Source organism: Falco cherrug, chromosome Z (genome assembly GCF_023634085.1).
Source record: "Falco cherrug isolate bFalChe1 chromosome Z, bFalChe1.pri, whole genome shotgun sequence".
NCBI lineage: Eukaryota > Metazoa > Chordata > Aves > Falconiformes > Falconidae > Falco > Falco cherrug.
Genome location: NC_073720.1, coordinates 38,616,071 through 38,636,184, shown reverse-complemented (window position 1 = coordinate 38,636,184; position 20,114 = coordinate 38,616,071). Strand labels below are relative to the sequence as shown.

Sequence of the window (20,114 nt, the reverse complement as noted above, 5' to 3'; positions counted from 1 at the left end):
ACCAAATGGAACATATTATTCTTTGTGACTTCTAAAATCTTTGTTGCCAACTACGTTAAAACATTTTGAAGCTAAAATATTATAAAGAAAGGCTAGTCCTGTTTAAAAGCGGAACCACACTCAAGGTTATTCTTTCTGTTTGTATTAAAGATTATAGATTTATCAATTTCATCAATTCAAAATAAGAAAGGTCAACGATGCTTGTGGGTTCAATAATCTAACCCTTCACTGTTCAACTTATTCTTGGTATGTGAAAAGAATTCAAGGTGAAGTTCCCACAAACTTTTTCACTCTACCTGCTATATCAGTGACTATTGTTTAAACCACTAGTACATTACTCATATATTCTTGGTTTGTCTCTGCGTCAAAATCAACATTAAAGAGAAAGTAATTTCCTGGAAAGTCTCCTATGCCCAAGGAAAAGTGAGCACTGGGCTGACTGAGCTCTGCCTCTGAAAATGAATTATTTGTACATGTGTATACATTCAGTTATTTACTAAAGAGCAGAGAAACAGCAAATCACTCCACCTTAGAAATACGCTTGTCACAGTCATTTTCCTAATTTTCCTAAGAAAGCACAGTTTGGAACCATAATCCACATTTCAAAAATAAAAAATAAAAAAATCACTGGCAATTCACTGAACTGTATGAGAAAGACCAGCACAAGAGCATGGAATGGGAGTAAAGGAAGATAGACACACAGACAGACAGACTTTTTTTTTTTTAATCCTTGCCTATAGGGATTGTCAAGGGCAGACAGATGCTGCACTCAGGCACCTGCATTTTGTTCTTTTGGACTGACCAATGGCAGTGATAAGAGGCAGGTTTCTGAGCACACAAAACCTGGGCTCTGCTCACAGCCACTGCTTCACAGCCGTGTATCATACTCCAAAGGCGCATCTGCATCACCAGCTCCTCTGGTGCTTGTCTTCATTTCTGTTTCAAAGGCTGGACCAACCCTTTCCAGTGTGTAGTCACTTATTCTCAAATCTATGGCAAGAAAATAAATTCAATGATGTAGCCAAGTAAATGTTTGAAAAGCACATACACTCCAGGCAGTGTCCAACCCGGCAACTGGTGGCAGTCTGTTAGCTGTTCCCAGAAGGAAGAAAATCTGCAGCAGGACAAATCAGAGCCAGGTGGATGAGAGTCCTGGGGGGGACCCAAAACAGTGTGAGCTGATATGCATGAGCATTCCCTGACCGTAATTCATTCAGCTGATCTTCCCATCTATTATCTCTAGCTGCCACAGACACAAATAATCAAAACCAGTAACACTCAGTTTCTGTTTCAGATTCAAGCAGCAATTATTACTCCTTGTAGGCACTGAAAGGAAGGAGCTTTCTCCTAGAAAAAAAAAGGTGGGTGGAAATTCATCCAGAATAGCAATCTATTTGGGGTTTAAAATCTGCCTTGCATCAAACAGAAGCACATTCTATCAAATCTTAACATGAACAACAGGCAATCCAGCTGAAGAGAGGTCAGGGCTGCAGTGCATAAGACACAATCCCACAGCCCGGAAACAGCCAGTGAGTTTTTTTCCCAGCTAATGCAGTGCCAATTTTTTGATTGTTACTCCTTCTCATTCTAAAAATTATTGCTGATATTATCTGTAGTGGTGACCCTAGAAAAACAAGCTACCATTTTGCAAAGCAAAGGAAACAATTCAACAGATACAAGTCTTCGTGCTGAATGCTAATATCAAGTTGACAGGCTCCAAACTTACACGGTTGCTGGGCAAAAAAGCAAGGTAAAAGAGCAGTATTATCATACCTGGCTTTGCACAGAGGGATTGCGCCTGCTATAATCTTTCAGCTCAACAGAATTTTGGTTCTTGTTTTTATAGCAAGCCTAGGCCTTTACTTTGCACTTAAAAAGTTATACAAAGATTAAAAATTAATCTTTACTTTGCATACCAGGAAGTTTCAGTCTCCTGCAGCAAGAGTTACAACGATGCTTTGTGAGGAAGTTTCTTATTGCACCTTCTCCTAGGTTTGCTGGTCCAAATACCATCTTCCCAGATCTAGAAGAAATATTATTAAATAATCAATGAACTCAAAGCAATTGTAGTGGAGGGAGATGATAATGTTTCCTATTTTTTGGATCAGAGATAACAGCTTTTTGTATAAAGACAATCAAAGCTTAGCATACATCACAAGTTCCTTAGCTCTGGGACAAGAAAACTTCCCACACTACTACTCTTTCCTGCTGCATCTCAGAGACACTCTAAAGGAAGACAGAAGAGACGCAGCAGTTCTCAAAAAAATTTTCAAATGAAATTTGGCCATAGTGACATTTAGACAATATATGCCAGAATCTGCGTGACTCTGTTGCAGCCACCACTCATTCTCATCGAGCAAATGGTTTGGTTCTGGTTTTGATGGTAAGCACCTAGGAACAAAGCAGAGCTAGCAAGGACTTACTTCTACCTTATTTAAGAACAGAACACCAAAAGCAGGCAGAGCCCTAGTTACATCAATATGCAGCACAGGAAAAAATAACACAGTACACTGCTGACAAGCAAGGCTTTAAAATTTATTGGCTTCTCCCTATGCTCATTTCCATGTGTCTGCACTCTGGCCAATTCAGCAACATTACAGAAGATCCATTTGTGGAAGTGCGTTGCATATTCTGAATGAAGCTGCCACAATTACAAACAGAAGCAAGCTATACCCACACATGTATTAGAAGTACCACATAATTCTAACAGATTCTTAATGTAGTCTGAAAGATCAGTGTTCATTAATTTTAATATTGTTTCACCATTATTCTCAAGAATTTAATTGACATTCTAGACATCATGGAACACAGCACACAAGAAACACTTCCAAAGAAACTTTATGAACGCTAGTATTTTATTTTAATGATATACAGAGTGGAAACAACACATTTTAAAATCTGAAAGCAATTACAGCCCTGAGAAGCTATAGAAAAAGATTTTAACTCTCTCAAAATCAATCTGTAATCCACACTAACAAAATATATTCTTTCTAAAGAAAGCAGTTTTCAAATATGACACTCTTCCCTTTCACACAGGAGAAAAGCAATGATTAGCCAAAACTACTACAGAAAGCTTAGTACCTCTTTAATTTCTGGCAGACACTAAAGACTATCCATCTCCTGGATCATCTGAAGGACTCATCTAATCAGCCTTTACTGCAAGTTAGTGCATCAGACAAGGAAAGAAGTTAAATATCATTTAAGTGCCATATATACACTTTAAATGACATGATGCTATATAGCCATTTCTATTCCTTGGTAAAATCTGGTAAAACGCCCTTAAGAATAGAACATACTTAAGTATCTGCTTGGGCAGGCATAGGAAATTAAGAAGATTTCAGTAACTCCAAGGCTACAGAACCACTCTGATACTTCCCCTGATCTGTTATTCCATGCAAAGTGCAGAAAATAGCATGAGACAGACTGATAATTTTCTTACACTATTGTGAGATAAACAGGGGTACTGTCTGCAACATATACGAAGCAATCTTTTTTCTCTACCCATCACCAGCAATGGTTCAAGAGGAATACTACATTGAAATTTGGAAAACTATTTCAAGAAATATGGGGATAAATTGGGAAAATAACAAGAATGACCCACAATCTAGGAATCATGACATACATGAAAAGATTACAGGGTAGGCTAAAAAAAAAAAGAAAAAAAAATAAGTAGAGGACAGTCTTTGAGCTTGTTGAAATTTTTTTCTCTGTGTTGACAGTAGACAGGACCAGAAAGAAATGTTTCAAGAATGAAATCAGGAAAAATCTTTCAGACAGTAATGATAGCAAACTGTTGAAATCAAATGGTCTGGAAAGTTTTTACAGTCATCCTTGGAGGACCTTTAGATTTGTCTGTACAACACCTGTAAAGCCAGGAATGACCTGGCAGAAAAGAAGAACCAGCTGAACTCTTCGGGTTGCTCCTAACCCTACAGGTGTGTTATAAACAGGACCACTCTCCTGGCTATTCAAGGTCTGATTTTGTCTCCAAGAGAAAAATAGTGAACCCAGCTTTCCTATTTCCCAAGCTGGTGCATTACTGTGAGCCAATGGGCTTAAAAAAATTAAACATGTTCCTCCTTTTTGTGCAGGACCTTACCTAGCAGTTATGCTCCATAAATGCCTACCAGAGTATACCAGACTGGTTCTGACCAGCAGGCAGACAATACAGACTGCGCTGATGCAGAGTGCTCCTTACAGTCTAGAGCTACAAATGCTCAAAGCTGACGCTGACACTTACAGGGCTTTACTGGTGGAAGGTAAAGGCCTGTGGGGTGCTTTATGGCAAGTAGCACCTTTCCAGGGAGGTGCCCAAGTCACTTTATTTGGTATGTTTTTGTAGATTTAGCTTGCAGTTCGCCTCTTTCCGTTGTGCAGGTTTCTACAGTTCATGCAGATGTTTTGTCTGCTGGCAGCAATTCAACTGTAAACTGTTTGGCTGGAAGTGCACAGCTTAGTAAAATTCGATAGATTTTTTTCTTCGAAACACATGCTAATGCATAGCCTCAGAGAATGTGGTCTCCACTCATTTCTAAAACCTTCAGCCCAGTCACTATCTGCTTGAGAGCTTTCAAAAGGGAGAGTAAGAGACCTAGCACCTCTGACACCTCCTTTTCACGTTTGTAATGAGGTTTTTGACTGCCAGCGCCCTTTTTCTCACCTCTCTCAGCAGGCCTAATGCATCAGTTCTTTCCAGTTTGAAACTCAGCCCATTATTTTCCTCATCTCTGAATCTGCTCTGCAGACACTCTGCACCTAGTGTCTGTGAAAGCTTTACCTGCATGGACTTTGTTGTGGATTTGGCAAGTAGTACATGCTAAAAAGAGCATCCAGACTACTGCTTATAAGGCAAACCTTCCCAACATTTTGGCAGTACAGGAGTCTGCAGGGACTCCACTGTGTCACAACCTTGCTGCTGTGCCTCGATTACTTCTGCTTTTAAAGGAAATCTTTCCGTGAATATTATACCTGTATCATTTTATCACTTCATACATCCTATGCACTGCACATAGGAAGATCTTCAATTAATGTTAAATATGCATGAACTTACACCAATTTACATCAGCTCAGATCTGTCTGAGATGTCACAGTGTCAGGCACACTTTCCAAACAGATCTGTTATTTGTGTCTTGGTACCGTATACAAAACTAAGACACAATGCACTATTGCAGAGCTAGAGGTCACGTTTTGCCATTACAAAGTCCATTTCAAGACAGCATGCAGGATGCACGAAAGAAAAGACTCATTACAAGATAATGACATGAGCCACTAAATCAATGGAATTAAAGAAGCAAAACATAAATAATTTAACTGTAAGTAGTGCTAAAATTTGAATCAGCTCCGTCAGTCAGATGCCATCTATTTTCTCCTGGGCTTCTAAGAGAATGTGAGCTCAAAGCAACTTTTAAGGCAGCACACATACCTCCAAATGAAAACTTAAAACAGATCTTGCTCCTGCCAGAAATGTTTCACTTGTGAGCAACTGAAGGTTAAAGCAAAGACTACCTTCACATTGTTACCATTATTACTATTTTAGAAAGCATTTCTTAGAATTGTGTATCAGCCAGCTGCTTACAGAACCCATCCACAATTTCACTGCTTTATTCCTTTAGATCCCTGAATCAAAACAACATAGTTTCATTACTTGCTGTTCTGAAGATTTCCCTGAACGTAAGAAAATCAAGCTGGTATTGATTAATTAATCAACACTTGCTCTTTAGCTAGGAGTTGACTGTTTTGCAGATGATAAAAACAAAACAACAAAAAGTTCTGAAAATAAGATCTTTGTGATCAAATTGTAGTAAGCATAACAAAATTATTTCGTAACAAAAATAATCCAGAAGTACACTAATGGACATATACCTCAAGATAATGTAGATAAATATTATTTGTATGTTAAAGAGGATAACCTGAGTGGCCATGTGAAGTACTGTGGTAAACTGCTACAGTCTTCAATAGTAACTACTTATGTACAGTAACAGCTTATGGTATCACAGATATAAAAAAACAATTTGAACAGCAGCAAACCACACTTTTATAGATCTGTAGTAATACCTTAAAAATATTTGCTAAAATCTAATTAACAACTACGTGACTGACCTCTCTGCCTCTCTAGCTTAAGCTATCCTTGTGCTTCTGTCACGGTTGTATGACCTACATAGGGCAAAGACTTTGTCATTGTGAGGTGCTTAGCATACTTTTGATGTTGCTTCCAAAATAAATATTATATGGCAAATACACCTACATTCATAATTAAACATTCGTACAACACTAATACAGCCATTTATTACTAATCTTATTAATGAAATATTAATAATGGTCCCAGAACTAAGAGCCTGCAATTAACTTGTTCTGAGTTCTAGGCAAGTCATCTGATATTTCTGTAGTTAATTGGCCTTTGTATTAAATCAGACTATTCATACTTTCATCTTCCTTCACTTCCAAACACGAGACACCCCTTCAATCAGATGACATGAACTGAGGAAGAGGGAGCCAAGTTGAGCACAACACAGCTGAGGAGCAGGGATGCCAGGGCACAGCTGGAGAGATGTGTGGGTTTAGGAAGACTCCCCAGAGGACACTGCAGGACAGCAACCATCAACACCACTGCTTCTCCTCCTGCTACAGCAAATACCAGAAAGGAGCAAGGTTGCAGAATGAGAGAATGGCCATGGTTCTGATTCTGAAATCTGACGTGTGAAGACAGACTGCTGCTTCTGTGTAGCCCCTCTAGTTTTATTAAGTTTCCACACATGATTTACCATCTCCACATCAAGGCTCTGAAACCGTAATGTGCAGCGTGCTTAAATGCACCACTAGGACCTATGGGACAGATCAGAGATCCACAGGCCCTCTCCTCACCCTCTGAAGCCACTGTGGCCCCATATTCTCCAAGAAACAGTGCCCCACCAGGCAGGGGAAACCAGAATGCCACATTTAAGTTACTGAGACCCCTTCAGTAAAAATTTGTGAAGAGACTTGCAGAGGCTTCTGTCTCCCATTCCTGCTCTCCCTGCATAGCCTGGAAGACTCCCGTGGCTCCCAGCACAGCAACACAGACTCTCCCTACCTTTCACAGACTGCTCACTCCATGTTGAGAGCTGGGACATTTACAGCTCCCCAAGTCCACAGTCCTCCAAAGTACAGTGGAGGACGTGTTCTCTCCATTGCCATCACATCTTCATCCAACCCAAACACCATGTGAAAAATGAAAATAATTAAATCTCTCACACAAAACATAAAAACCCACCCTAAATACACAGACTGTTGGCAGAACATCTGAAGTGAAAGATAACTTCATCAGAAAGAAACCTACTTTTTATCTTCAGGTTTAATCACAGATGGATCTGTAAGGTTTTCCCCAACACCTACAACAAAATCAACAGTGTAGGTTACAAAGGAAGATAGTCACAATTTTGTAATCTGGCACATTAAAAAAACCCAATTTCCATTTTCTTTGTAGACCCTGAAGTGTCATAATTAAAGTGGTCATGAATTAAAAAGAAAATGCTGTAAGTATAAAAATCTGTTAACTATTAGCAAACATATAGAGTTCTTATTACAGTCTTGATTTCAGTTGCTTTGAGGTTTATTTATATATAGACAGAAGGGTTATGCAAATGCACTAAATATTATGCTGAAGCTCAACCAACTAAGCAAATTGTGACCAACCATAACACTGCCATTTAAGTTGGAATAAAGCTCTTAATCAGATGTGGATCTTACTGATATCAATAGATCTACACTCAGATACTCATTCCCTGCAAGGTAACAAACACAATAAGCCACAACTCTGTGATGTGCAAATGCTTGGGTCTGTTATCCCTTTTTGTCTTCTTGGTGACCATGGAAGGATATTAAATAAATAATTTAATTTTGATACCTGAATGATGATACCGATGTTGCAGTTTTCCCCAAACTGATAACAAACTACCATTTTGCCAAAAAGCTTTTTTCTTCTGAGGAAATCATTTGTGCTTTTACACTAATGAAAAAAGTCTATGATCATATGATATGCAATTATTTTTATTTCAAGAGGCCACCAATGGTACGTTTATACCCTGCAATGAAAATCAGTAAAGTTCTCGAAATAGCATACTGTGACTGAAATACCCCCAAACTGCAACACTCTTCAATGAAGGTAAGTTCAATTGATGTAAATTAGACATGTGGTAAATTAAATAAATAATTAAGTTTAATTAATTATTTATACATACATTATGTGTGGTGTATATGTCTGTGGAGACAGCCGTGGTATAAATTGTGCTATGGATTAATTCTATTAGAACTCCAAGAGCAGCAATCCTTGCACTTTTCCTAAACTCCAGATTACAGAACTGCAAGATAAACTATGAGGCTAAAACTAGAACAGATTTCAGTTTGTTTGAGATGGAAACTGAAGCTCCAGTCTTGATGAGATTTACATAGGTGTTTAAATTCTCCATGTTTGAGCCAACACAGTTGGTTTGGAACTGTCAAGAGTTGCATAATAAACCCAAGCAAACTTCAGACAAATTCCAGTAGGCTATGGTGAAGACACACTTACTCTTTCTGTATTTTTTTCATGTGCAGTCAAAACCAAATGAAGGCAAGGATGGAATTATAGGTATATTTTGTATAATAAGCATGGCTTTTTGTAATTCATAACTTCTGGATGCTATATAATTTAAATATGTTAAGTCTCTGTCTACCCATACATATTTCCCTTGACAGAAGTGGCAAACAATAGTGTTTGTACTGTTTGACGGGTGATGTTCATCTTCTGAACATTGTCAACTGTTTTATCTCTTTAAAATATGCCATGTTCCCACTTACACATGTACAGTAAAGTCATCACATGCTCTTTGAAGGAGTCACCATACTTTGTGACTAGCATTCAGGTTTGCAGCTTATGTAATCTGCTTACAGATTTATTAATTAAAAAATACAAAGAGCAGTTCATACTCTTCTGACAGATACACACATACAATAAGTGTGTATATACATGGTTACACTTGAATCTCTGAATTATTTATATATCTTAATAAAAATATCTTAATTGTGAGTACTTTTTTGGAGCTAGCTGAAATGTTCCTGCACAGTTTATATAACTGCTTTTTTGTCCAGTCACTCAGCCTAGACATATTTGAAGTCAATTTATCTTCCCATTACACCTACATAAATCTAGAGTGTTTCTGTGGATACTCATTTACGCCGTACAATAGATATCCAGGGGTTTCTTAAGCTTTGCCAGTATGTAAACGACAAAAGAATTTGGCCCACTCATCAGTATGATTTGAGAGAATTGCTTTTCATTTTGTTTCAAATATTGATCTCATGCTAGCATTCACCTTGCAAATCCAGGACAAGGAGCTCACCACGGGTGTACACATAGGTCCAGTGAGAGAAGGCCAGCATCAACTCTTCTAGTAAGTTGCTGGGAGTAATTTCATCCCCATTGTTGTTGTTGTATTTCCGAAACTCCCCAGTCATGTACTTCTCAATGGTCAGCCACTGGTTTGCTGAATGGCAGTAGATGAGGAAAACTTCCAGGAACCTGAAGATATAAATGCTGTCTGCCAGGAGCTGGCAGGGTAATGAACACCCTCACAGTCAGCACACAGCATTATGCAAAGTAAATATACCAAAAAAGGAGCCCACATCTTCCCTATCTGAAGCATTTCGAACAGCAGGAGGTACCAAATGTTAGACAGCACAAAAGCTTTCTTGGTTTGATAACTCTCAGAACAAAGCACTTGATCAGGAAGTACAGTTTATGGACAAACAACATAATCTGATTTACTCCAGCCCACTGTAAATGAGCTTTATCAAACTGTCTTTTGTTAATTGTATGAAAGGCAATTCTTGCTTACATCTAATGAACAGCACTATGAAGCTTACTTTGCAACCACATGTAGCTATAAAGACAAAATTCAAAGCTGCCTACCTTTCCTCTTAGAAAGTTGATTAACTGTCATTAGGCAGTCTAAGCAGCAGCTATTTCTATCCACAATGGGAAAGGAGGCTGCACTAGACCTGGGACACAGCTGAAAAGATAAATCATTGGTACATAATACTTAAAGATAGCAATTTTACCTTGGAGTATAGGGAATAGTATGAGGCTTCACTCGATTGAAGGTATAGATTAACTTCTGGGCAGCCCGTTGCTGTTGGATCTCCTGAAGAAAATAACGTTATAAACTTCACTTTCATTTTCATGAAGAAAGGTGCCATGAATTTGTCAAAACAAATAAACAAACATACACACATGATTGTATACTGTTTACAAATGGGAGATATATCTTGCACAAAACCTTTTTCCTTTCCAAAAGGAACCATCAAACCACATGCCAACCACGTTGCAGACATTCACATGTAAGCAGTAAAATATTTAAGGCACATGAGGCTAGACCAGTCAGTGTGCCTTCAGGTCTGAACTCACCCTCAGGCAGAGATGTAGCACTGTGCCATCATGAAAGATTTTTTCCCAAGTCTGAACCACCTCTGGCAGAAAAGACTTCACAATAAATACTTGTCCCAGCTTCAATATGTCATTCTCAGACCAAGTACAAATGACCTTCATGGCCCTCCGCAGACCCCCATCCATCTCCTCTCGTGACAAGACCTGGATCATTGCAGCCATACCACGCTGGGACCAGGAAGACATGCTTTTATCAAGGTTCATAGGTGAACTTTCTTCAAGTCGATAGACCGTCACTTCCTCTCCAGCTTAAATACAAGGAAGTTTTGTTAGCAGAAGTCACACATTGCAGAAACAGAAGAGAACTGCCTTTTGATTTGGTGCTTTAAAATAAAGTACTACTTCACACACCTTTGTAAGCCACACTTCAAAAAAGAGGTTTTTATCATTACTGTTCTTCTGTGTCAAAACATCCCCAGCCTAAACTTACACTACTTACTAGATACGTTCTGCTTAAGATCTACTGTGATAAGTGGCCCAAAGTCTCTAAACAGAGATGAATTTAAGACCTCCATGAGACTTCCACACAAACAAAGCTCATTCTGGTCTGTGTAATCAATCTCATCTGCCACAGTTTAAGTACTTAAAGATGGTTGAACTTTAAAAGTATGTAATTTTAAAAGGTTGCCATTTTATCTCCAGTGTATTAACTTTCAATACCCCAAGTGTGGCTTCCTCTGTTTATGCACTTACGTGGAAGGGGAATTTTTAATAAGACTTGTTTTAAGTTAATCAGGATTCATGGAACACTCACAGTATTTTCCTTGTGACTGTGATTAACAATAAAAAAAAACCCAAAAACAAAACAACAAATTAAGGCAAACAAACACACACAGCTTGTAATAGTTATCAATTACAAAATTAAAGGGCTGGAAAGTGCCACCTTTTGAGGCAGACAGCTGAGTTGTTTCAAAAGCAGTGACTTGTCCATGATGAGCCAGGGAAATTATACTGAAAAGGACATGACTTTCCTTGGAACAAGGAATCCTAGGAGAACAAGCTAAAGCAAATTTACAGGAAGGTTACAGTTTTGGTGTTTTAAACTAAGATTTGTCTTTTTTCTAGACATTCCAGTGTTATTTGTACTGCACAAAATTCCAGATGTTCTGCTCCTGCTAATAACATTTTTCTGAAAGCAGAACAAATCTGGTGAGCTTTAACTCAGTTGCACTCTGTTTCCCTATATAGTTGTAATAGCATTCCTCTCTCACAGCATAAACAAGGCACCTTTCTGTTGCCGTCATTTCCAAACTAATAGAGAAGTGGACTGATTTTTTAAGCCTGGCTTTCCTTCTTGCAACTCACGTTATTCGCAATGTTAATTTGTCGGTAACAAGTTTTTACTGGCAAGTGTAAGGAGGTAACTACATCTGCAAAATGGCAAAGTATGGCATAAAGAATGACAAACTGGATTCAGACTAGTAGATTTCCTCCCTACTCCTGAGCCTACCTTCACCAGTTACCACAAATGTAGATGCTGTCAAACACCATAACTTGCACACATTTTAATTTAAAATAAAGCAACAGAAAAGCCAGTGTCTTATATAAAAGGCAGAGACCTGAATAAAGATACTATAACTAGACATTTTTTAATCTTACATGAATTCTTCATTTTATTATCTTTTGACAATTTAATACCTAGAAAGGTGTCTCCTGGGAGCTTCAAAGATTAGAATGTTCAATATGCTCATAGCTATATTAATTATCTGCAGCAATCTGGTCCCAAGAAATCCTATGATGCTGCAAGTATCAGCAATTATTTGCTGTGACACAAAATATTCTACCCATTGAAAAGAAGACACCTAGATCTCAAGTGCCTAGAGGCTGAGCAGCTTCTGCTGCTGTAAGCCAATACTGCACACTACTTTCAGAACTCTTCCAAATGATTTATGTATTATTCTCTACCACTCTTCAGTTACAGCACAGGGGCTTTTTTCCCTGGTACACTACAAGTCTTCTGTACCAGGTACAGGAGTAGTGCCATTTCAGCCAATACATGGATTTCTTCTTGATGGGATATCCTATACATATATCCACACAATATGAGAGAGAGAGAGAGAGAATGCAGGTATTAAGGTTAAAGGGAATCTTTTTGCTGTCTTCAGCTATCCTAATGTATCCACAGGTACAGTGACGAAGGAGTTAAGACTGATCTCTGAGGCTGACAGTAATCACATGAATGCCAACAGATACAAGCTACAGTAAGTGAACCCTCCACATATACTGGGAAAAATACTAGGTTCACAATGAAGTCAGTCAAACACTGGAAGAGATTGTCCAGCAAAGCTGAGCAATATCCATGTATAGATATATCAAAATGCAACTGGACAGGCCCTCAGCAACCTGATCTGAATTGGCTGGAGAGGAAGCTAGAGCAGATGACCTCCAAATTCCCTAAATTACTGCATGACTACAATTTGATTCTGGTTCATCTCTGTTAGAGAGAATTGCTGAAACTAATCCAAGAAAATTTCTTAAACACAATCTTTAAAAGGATAATGCACTGAATATTTATAAAGCAAAAAAACATGACCAGGAAGTTGGTACTCACCAAAGAGCTGGACCGGTGTAAATGGTATGGTCTGGGCAAGTCTCATTAAGTTGTTTCTTTCAACAGCTGCAAACAACATAGATTTCACTGCTATAATGAATAACCAGCAAGCTGGCTGAGTTTCAAAAGCACCTGGCAGCACTTTATGGTAGTGTACAAAGCCAAGGAGGCTGCAGTGTGTTCCTGTGTCAAATCTGATCACCATTCTACCCAGCCAGCAACTCTCCTTTGCATGCCCATGGTATCTCACGAGCAGCTGTTCTTTTTCCCATTCATTGATCCCCCTCCTTCCAAGGAAACAAGCTCTCTGAGACAAGCCCCTTGCACCCTAGCAAGAAGGACTGCTTCTGCTAACTCTTCATCCTCCTCTTTCCACCAAGGGCTGTGGCTATCTCCTCCTGCTGCTGGCTCCAGTGGAGCAACACTCACACTGTGCCAGTGATAATGTGTTGACCCCAGCTGCCCTTACTGCCTCACGAGGCTCAGAAGCACCTGGGGATTTAGAAAGGCACAACAGGAAAATACAAGCTTCCCCTGCACAGAGCACAGTTTCTTCATCTGGGCTCCTCGCCAAACATCAGTAATGTTATTATAGGTCCCTAATTGATGGCTTATTTCTCAGGCAAGCACCTCTGAAACTTCAGAGCACAAGCTAAGTATTTATGGATTTGCCGCCACACTGACTGTGTTATCAGGAAGGAGGAAAGACATGTAAAGAAAACCACAAAGAGAGTAAGATTAGAACAAGGAGGCAACTTGGATGCTACAGGCTGACTGCCTAATTTCCCTATCCAATGGCTGAAGACAAAACTAGCATCCAAAGCAGAGAGTGAACCACAGGAGAGCTGTGGTTCTCTGCAGAGCAATTAAAAGGCTCTTCCAGAGCATGGACACCACCTGTCCTTCTTTTTAAGATTAATTCTCTGAGCAGAAATTAATTAGAGATTATTTAGCCCAGAAGGAGAGAGCAAAGGGGACCCATGCAATGTCAGCCCAAGAATCAGTGTTATCATTTCAGCAGATCTGCATTTCTGACTCCACTTCAACACTGCTTACATATTCCAAATTTGACAGACATTGGTTAACCTGCCTGAATAGTTCTGGGGCATGGACTGAAAATCAAGGTCCTCCCTTGATGCCTTGCTATGCACATGCTCTAGTCACAAAATTAGTGCACAGGAGTGACAAGGACATGAACAGCAGAGCTGCTAGAACTGTGCTGTCTGTCAAAGCCTGCCAGCACTCACTCTAGAGACTTGCAAAGCAACGTGAAGTGGACTTGCACCAGCTGCTGAACTTGAGTCAAAGCTCAAGTTCTTTTGGGTGTGCCAAGAGGCAGCACCACATTTGCCTGCACAATGTGACAGCAAAAATAACGCATAAGACATATATGCTGCAGGATTTTGGTACCTAACTTTTGGGCATAGTTGGCTAAATTGTATCCCAATCTTCCTGAGGAAAAAAACCTTACACTGGAGACCTCGAGACACTTGTCAACTCATGATTGAAATCACTCTCATCTGTGCTAAAAAGTCCTACATAATCTCAAACAGCATGCCCAACGAGAGCTAAATTAATCACTGCAACAATGCCACGGTGTCAGAGAAATTACTCCTGTACACTGATTACAAACCAGGAGGTGTTATTCCCATGAAAACCACATAGTTTTTTTGAACTTCAGGAGGCTGCTAATGCTTCTGGTTTCCCCAAGGCTTCCCTTTAAAGGAGGCCAAGTCCTGTGGGCAATAGAGACATCTACTGGCAAGCTCTGCTCCGTTCTCCTCCGGGAAAAACTGAAGTCCAAGCCTTGTGGGAACATCTGCATACTCAGTTCAGGAAAAGACAGGACTGCAGGCAATTAGCATTCAGATGATTTATTCCCTGCCAAACTTCCAGGAGTTCATAGGTATATAAACACAGATTAAGTAGTACAGGACCAATTAACTGAAGGAACCAACTCCAGAAAGTACAAAGGAGGACGTGGGAGGCATGAGGGTAAGTGACAGCTATAAACAAATGAGTGCCTCTCCTGCCCCCCAAGGAATCGGAGCTCTATTCATTGTTTCCATGATATTTTGAAAGTGATTATCTACATTCTGCTCTGGATTTGCCAAAAATACCCAGAATGGAGCAATTAGCAGCAAGAAAATAATTCATAATTTCCTCACTGGAGTGTTAGGCATGAATTAATATAGAACCTTCTTAGCAGTGGACAATTGTGCAATTCTTCAAAATGAAAATCACACAGGATGACAAGGGAGGAACTAATGTTCTTTTTAATTTGTTAAATTACTCAGATATCATTCTGGTGCCTCCTGCTTACCTGAGTAGTGATGATGCAGATCTTGAGATGTTTTCAAGCAGGCAAAGATATCTGAAATAATGTTTAAAGGATCATTACGTTAATTATTGTAGCAGACGTAAATGCATGATTTTTTAATTCCTTCCACCCCAGAGTTTGTCATGAAACAGATTAATCAGAATTACTGTTTCAGCATTCTAAAGAGAATTACTAATAGGCTTTAACTACATTATAATGTACAGTGTATTGGCAGATTTCAGTCATCAATGTAATATAGCCAGATGACTTATTTATTCAGGGAAATGGTGGGAAACTTGTGATATTAACCTCAAGGACATGTAGCTTCTCTAAGCCAATTACACCTCTGGGATATTAAAAGCACTTTGCTGTCCATCATGCTTCACAGCCTCCCAAAGGCATGATTTTTCCAACTCCATTCTCAGTCATTAAGCATTCCATCAACTATACTATGACACCAAAGTTATAATACTGTCCCTTTAACCCACAGCATCTGAAATGTTGTTAAAATATAAACAGACAAACAATTTATGTGGGTACACATTTAAGAGGCACCACCAGATAATCTGGTCCAAAAATCTTTGTTTTATAAAAATTATTTATAATAAAACCAAGATTAATGAGCATGTTCCCATTAATCTGATGAAATCACTTTTTTCTGTTGGAAGACAATCCTTCAAAATGCCAGACTTCAGAAAATAAGTATACTGTACTATTTTTAATTCTGAAAAATAAAATAAAAATCAAAACTGAATCTTCATCAAAATATTTGAACATTACACTTTTCTTCTTGGTGTATTTTATTTGCTTATATTCCCTTTTCTAGCAAAAGAGATCTTAAATAAAAAATATAGATAGATGTTGGGGGAAGGCGCAGCATTTCCACTGAGTGCCCTTGGTGATTCAAGGTTGCTTTTGCTCTCTTTCTTGCTGGACCCAGCTAGCTTTGTTACATTTCATATGTTGTAAAACAACTAACATGAAAAGGGGAATGGGGGCTAAGTCATTCCTTCTGAGGATGGGAAAACTGGATTTTAATCAAAGCAGTGGGGTGCTTTAGAGAGTAGCTCCACCAGTTACTATGCATGCAGCAGTGTGCTTCAGCACTGCAGTATTTTGTGCACAACCCAGAAAGAGCAGCACTTGAAGGGGAGATGAGTCTAAGAGCAACTAATTTCTGCACCACAGCCAGACTCAAAAAGAGATAGATGCCAAGCTGCTCAGCCTCTTATGGCTAAGTGGCATGTCAGGAAAACTGGAAGGTAGACTAAAAGGCAACAAATACAAGTAAAGTTAACTCGCACTCTACTTTTGTGGAACAAGGTCATTCCTCACTATAACCTTGAATTTCTTCATTGGCAATATCATAACAAATTCAATCCTTCACTGATTCCATAATTTCAGGAAAACCACATAAACAGAGGAATTACACCAAACTGCAAACTGAAAAATCAAGCATACACTGAAAATCTTACATCACAATCTATCCTCAGGTATACACCCTGCTTTAACTCAGGAGGTCTCTTGGACTGCCAGGGATGAAAGCAGAACCATCATCTTAAAAGTTTCTTCCTGCTGAAGAGGACAACATTACTGGGCAGACTAGAGTAAAAAAAATTTTTTTTCTTTTAAGATTTTGCAGTTATCATGAGGAAGATATTTCCTCATAAAAAAACCTTTCACTTTAAAGTATGAAATAGCAACTAACACATGAAACAGTAGCTGATCATATTCCTATAACCCTTCAGCTACAGTAAATCAACTTCCTTTTCGACTTGTACTTCAAAATTGTCTGAGTGGGATTTGCAGAGAGGAATTAAAATGAGTGACAAGCAACCAAAAACTTACTGTCAGCTTCCTCTGAAGTTCTCAACCTGTTTAAAAGCAAATATTTGATACTTTATTTCAAAATTTCTGTCATTAACCTCATACTGGTACATATAAAAAGATGTGATCTATGTGAAGGAAAACCTCACCAAGGCTTGATTGGGAATCATAAAACAAAATAACCCTCAGTGCAACTTTTTTCATTACAACAATCAGCAAATACTCTTGTTACTGAAGAACAGCCACATTTTTCTGCATGTTTCTTTTTCTTCTTTATGTTGAACTGCTCTTACAATTCTGCCACTGCTGGATATTTCATTTACACTGCAATAACAGCATCAGTTAAAGACCACTTGAATTACATACATAATTGTTCATTTTTCAATCAATGCTGAGATGTATTCAGAGCTACATATGCCATTACCATTGCTTGCACAAATAGACTTTTTTAACTGATGGTCCTTTGGATTAGCAAGGCTGCAGAAAAGACTACAGCATCAGCACTAATGTTAAAGCAGTCTTTGTTACAAAAGACAGAAGATATGATTCACCTCACAGACCAGAGATATCCAGTGAAGACAACAGAATAAGCTGCAGAATCAGGCCTATATGTCCTGCTGGAGAGTATACAGTTTGCCTACTGCTTATAAATGACTGGGTCAAAAAACCAAAAAGCCAACCACAGTATGGGTAAAAAACACTATCTTTTTTTCCTCTTCCCACGGTGAAAGCACACAGTATGTGACAGCTTTCTAGTGTCTTCTATCTATTACAACCACAGTGTTATGAAGTAAAAGAGATACAAAATAAATTTAAGAAAATAAGACAGAAAAGGAAAAGGAACATACAGACAAAGCTGCATGTGGAAAAAATTACCCCCACTATTAAGATAATGATCAATCAAGCTGGGGAAAAAATAAAAAAATCCACAATAAAATTGAAAACACTTTTGAAATCACTATACTTGCACTAAATACAATCTAAGTTTAATAACTATTGAAAAACATCAAGAAAACCAAGCTAAATATTTTGTAAAAGTGCAGACTCAGTATGAAAGAGATTAATCAGACAATGAGAGAAGCTTTCAGAAGCTGCTAGCATTTTAATTATTAAAAAAGGAAACATTCAATTTGCACAGCAAAAGCAAATGCAACTTTTCATGCTTACTAGATTGGAATAATGGCTAGTTAAAGAAGCTATGGTGATCTTAGTGATTTAATTAGAAAATTGGATTACTGTTAGAATAAAAAGGGGTGTCTATTCCACCTAAAATTACACACTTCATTTAAATGGATCTTCTTTATCATTGATAAGGCTTAATTTAAAGAAACTTAAACAGACTGAATTGCCTTAACTTTTTGTTTCACACCAATTTCATATCCTAAGTATACTGTAGAACTGAAGTGGAAACTTGCAGAAAGCATAGAAGTCTCTTTCTAAAAGCATGTGATAAATATCTCAATATACTAATAATACATACAAGGAGTTCCTGTTCAGATTACTTTTGTTGGTGGCTCCAAATATGCTATTACTCACATCCTGCAAAGAAGAGAGATACTTTTACTGGTAAAATATGCACATCCCTGTCATATATATCCTACACAACTCATAAAGGTACAATCTTGAAAAGATATTGATATGCTTATTGTTAGCATGAATAATGACACTGACAAGGAGGTGAATCACAGCATTGCCATACCTACACTAAAATGGAACTAATTCGCTCGAATTACAGTTTTTCATCCTGTGCCCATACATATAAATAAAATACTCAGGTATCCACCTATACAACAATACACTCACAAAAGTGTGTTCTAATACGGACAGAACTCTCTTTATATTAGAAAATTCCAATTTAGGGATAGGTTTTACAGTTGTTGAAAATAAAATGCACCCTAAACCTCTGTAACAGAAGGTAACACGCTGAGCAGCTTTCCAGTGATACCTAGATCACAGATTTTCCAGCTGTTACAGTTGAAGTACTCAAACAGTCTTTAAACTCCCAGCAGTATTAGGGAAAATTGGGTCCTCCTAATGTGCTAGTCAGAAATGGGATTGTTCTTCTGAATAGTAGGCAGGCAGATTTTAATCCTCAAAAGAAGTAGAGCCCGCCCAAAAAGTTCAAAGATGACAAAGTTTAAAAACTCAGCTTTGAATATTATCTGAAACTTAACTCACTGGTTTCTTATTTCACTCATATTTTCACCTTGTAGTTTGCTTGGCAGATGAAAAAAATCTTTAACAAAACCAAAACCTTTCCACATACAACCTTGCTTTGCTCCCTGCTACCCATCAGAAGGGATTTCTGAACCACTGGTGTTCAGTAGGTAAATCTGAGAAGCACCACTTCAGGAAAAAAAGTGTTTCTTTAAAATAGATCATACTTCAATTGGAACAGTTGGATGCAGCAACATTGCTACATCTCATATATATATATATATTCGCATAACCCAGACAGGACTTAAGGAGAGGCCATAGCTATTCAGTAGGTATTGGAGGTTCTATCTTGAAAGAATAAATAATTTGAATTCTGGAAGTGGTTAGTTTCAGCCTAACTCCAATCCTGCTGTAATCAGTGGAATTTTTCTGAGAACTTTAAAAATCCCATCCTTGAGTTTTACCCAAGACATCTTAATATGAGTTTTGAAGCACCAGATTATTTGATCCCTTCACACAGTTTTCCTGACTGTACATTTATTTTGGTTGTCTGACCCTGTGTTTCACAGATACAAGATCAGGTTTTACAGAATACAAAATCAGTAATTTACTTCTACTTCTCTCTCTCTTCCACTCCCCCCCCCCCCCCCCCATCCCTAAGAAAAATGTCATCTTTTAAAATTTAGATTCAAGCTCTCTTTCCTGGTATTTGGGATTCAAATTCTACAGCACTCAGAGCAGTAGATCTGAAACTATATAGTTTGTTTTTATTCCTTATCAAAAAAAACAAACCACATTCA

General features: G+C 38.3%; 1 protein-coding gene across 1 annotated transcript in view; it reads right to left on the bottom strand.

Annotated features, from left to right (window-relative positions):
- Window positions 1-691: 691 nt before the first annotated feature.
- TRPM6 (transient receptor potential cation channel subfamily M member 6) overlaps window positions 692-20,114 on the bottom strand; it is a gene marked incomplete at its 5' end in the record, with an annotated part of 70,615 nt that continues 51,192 nt past the window's right edge. The window contains 10 exons of the mRNA XM_027811959.2: window positions 692-990; window positions 1,917-2,023; window positions 7,316-7,367; window positions 9,330-9,535; window positions 10,075-10,157; window positions 10,421-10,707; window positions 13,011-13,076; window positions 15,334-15,384; window positions 17,179-17,204; window positions 18,638-18,696. Of these exons, the coding sequence (XP_027667760.2) occupies window positions 869-990; window positions 1,917-2,023; window positions 7,316-7,367; window positions 9,330-9,535; window positions 10,075-10,157; window positions 10,421-10,707; window positions 13,011-13,076; window positions 15,334-15,384; window positions 17,179-17,204; window positions 18,638-18,696 (1,059 nt within the window). The remainder of the gene's footprint in view (window positions 991-1,916; window positions 2,024-7,315; window positions 7,368-9,329; window positions 9,536-10,074; window positions 10,158-10,420; window positions 10,708-13,010; window positions 13,077-15,333; window positions 15,385-17,178; window positions 17,205-18,637; window positions 18,697-20,114) is intronic.